Source organism: Loa loa, assembly GCF_000183805.2.
Source record: "Loa loa unplaced genomic scaffold supercont3.298, whole genome shotgun sequence".
Taxonomy (NCBI): domain Eukaryota; kingdom Metazoa; phylum Nematoda; class Chromadorea; order Rhabditida; family Onchocercidae; genus Loa; species Loa loa.
In genome coordinates, this window is record NW_018108478.1 from 3888 (window position 1) to 5791 (window position 1904).

The 1904-nt window shown below is 35.6% G+C and overlaps 1 protein-coding gene across 1 annotated transcript; it reads left to right on the forward strand.

Moving 5' to 3' along the window:
- Positions 1-1126: 1126 nt before the first annotated feature.
- Positions 1127-1303, forward strand: LOAG_18412 (hypothetical protein; the record flags this gene model as incomplete). The annotated part of the gene is made up of 1 exon (XM_020451070.1): positions 1127-1303. The coding sequence occupies one exon, from the start codon at positions 1127-1129 to the stop codon at positions 1301-1303; it is 177 nt and encodes a 58-aa protein (XP_020305178.1).
- Positions 1304-1904: the final 601 nt, after the last annotated feature.

Genomic DNA, 1904 nt, shown 5'->3' on the forward strand with positions numbered 1-1904 from the left:
CTTTTAGCCAAATTAAAACATTGAAGTGAAATAGGAATTGGGATGAAATTATCAACTCAAGATTACTTACAACATCAGGATTTACTTACATTTTCCCCTATCAATGTCATAAAATGATCATTGTAGTAGATTTACACATTCATTTCCCGAGAAATTTCGTATTCCTTAGCACGTACAAATTCACATTGCATTATTGATTAGGTTGAGTTCTTCAAATAATAAAAAGGTGATACAGCCAATGAAATATTTAAAGAGGAGCATATAAGAGATCTAGCTGCTTGTCAGAAAGAAAATGTTATCGGATATTGTCGCTGAAATCACGAGGAGAAGCAGCGAATAATTGTTTTGATGCTGTTAGTATAACATATTGTCCATCCACTGTTTTATGTTCTATCATAATAATTCTTGTGACCTCAGAAGTAACCTCAGAATTGACCTCAGAACTGACCTCAGGATCCGCTGAATTCGAGGAAGAAGATCCCGAGAGCTAAATGCGCTAAATCATTTTCAAAGATATGTTCCAACAGGTCGGTTGGGAAGACGATAACGAGCGTCATTTGATCTTTGGTCCCCCCCCCCTTTATTCATATTGATATTACAATTGTTGAATTCGTTTCTGTATTAATCAACTCATATTTAATAAAGGTTTAATTACCCAAGTTTGAGGTACTACCAACTAAAGAGGCAGAAAGAACCGTCAGTTTTTATCACGGTTGGAGAAAATCGGCGACAAATTTAATCCGACCAACCCGATTTGAACCATCGACCTAAGGATTTGATTAAGAAAGAATCGACCCAAGGATTCGATCAAGAAAGAATCGATCTAAGGATTCGATTAGAAAAAGAGTGAGTAAGTCTTATTCAACCAAGAAAGAAGTGATTAAGTCTTTCTCAATCTAAAAAGAAGAGAAGGGAATAATTCTTATTAGTCTTGTTCGTATCAGCTCGTAACGAAGCTTGAAAGTGGTCGGAATAGAAATATGAGTATAAACGATTCAAAAAAGGAAGGTTCTCTTTCCTATTTCATTGAAAGAAATTTGAAGTGTCTTGAGAATACGAAAAAGGTTGAAAAAACAATAGAACTAGGAGAAAAGGATTTACGGGAAGGATTAAATAGGAAGGAACGATGGAATGGCTAAACGGACGAAAATCTGATATTGAAAAACAAGTAATAGTGTTGGACGATATAATCTCCAAGGCAAATGATTTGGAGATAGAGTGGAAAGAATTGCTACGTCCAGCAAATGATGGTGAATGGGAGAATAACGTTGCGTTATATGAATTACAGAAGAATGCTGTATGACGAATACTGTCTGTTTGACAAAGGAAATAAGCCTTATTGTGAAAGAGCTTCACTTCTTACGAAACTAAATCGAATAAGTGAAACAATCATAGAAGTTAAAATGAAGTATGGAAAGGCAGATCATGACGCAGCACCAACAGAAGAGCAAAAGAGTCCAGAAGATTTAATTGAGAAGATAATCACGACCAGTAAACTACCGACTTTAAAACCGGTAGGATTTGATGGCGACCCGAGAATGTGGGGCCAGTTTATTAGTGAGTTTGAAGAGTCAATTCACAAGAGAACGGATTTAGCACCCACAGAAAAATTCATGCATCTGTTAAGCAGTTTGAAAGCAGAAGCAAGAGAACAAATAAGTGACTTCATGGTAAATGAAGAAAATCACCCACTGGCTCTAGAAAATTTGTATGAACGATATGGTGATAAGAAATAAAGGACAAAGGAACTATATAAAAGCTGAGAGAATTCGATGCTCAAATAAAGAACCGTTTAGAATAATAAGGGAGCTCTTGAACTTACTATCTCAATTAAAAGGATTGGCAGAAAATATAGAAACAACACAACTGGCGTGATGGTAACTAATAAAATATCAGAAGACATG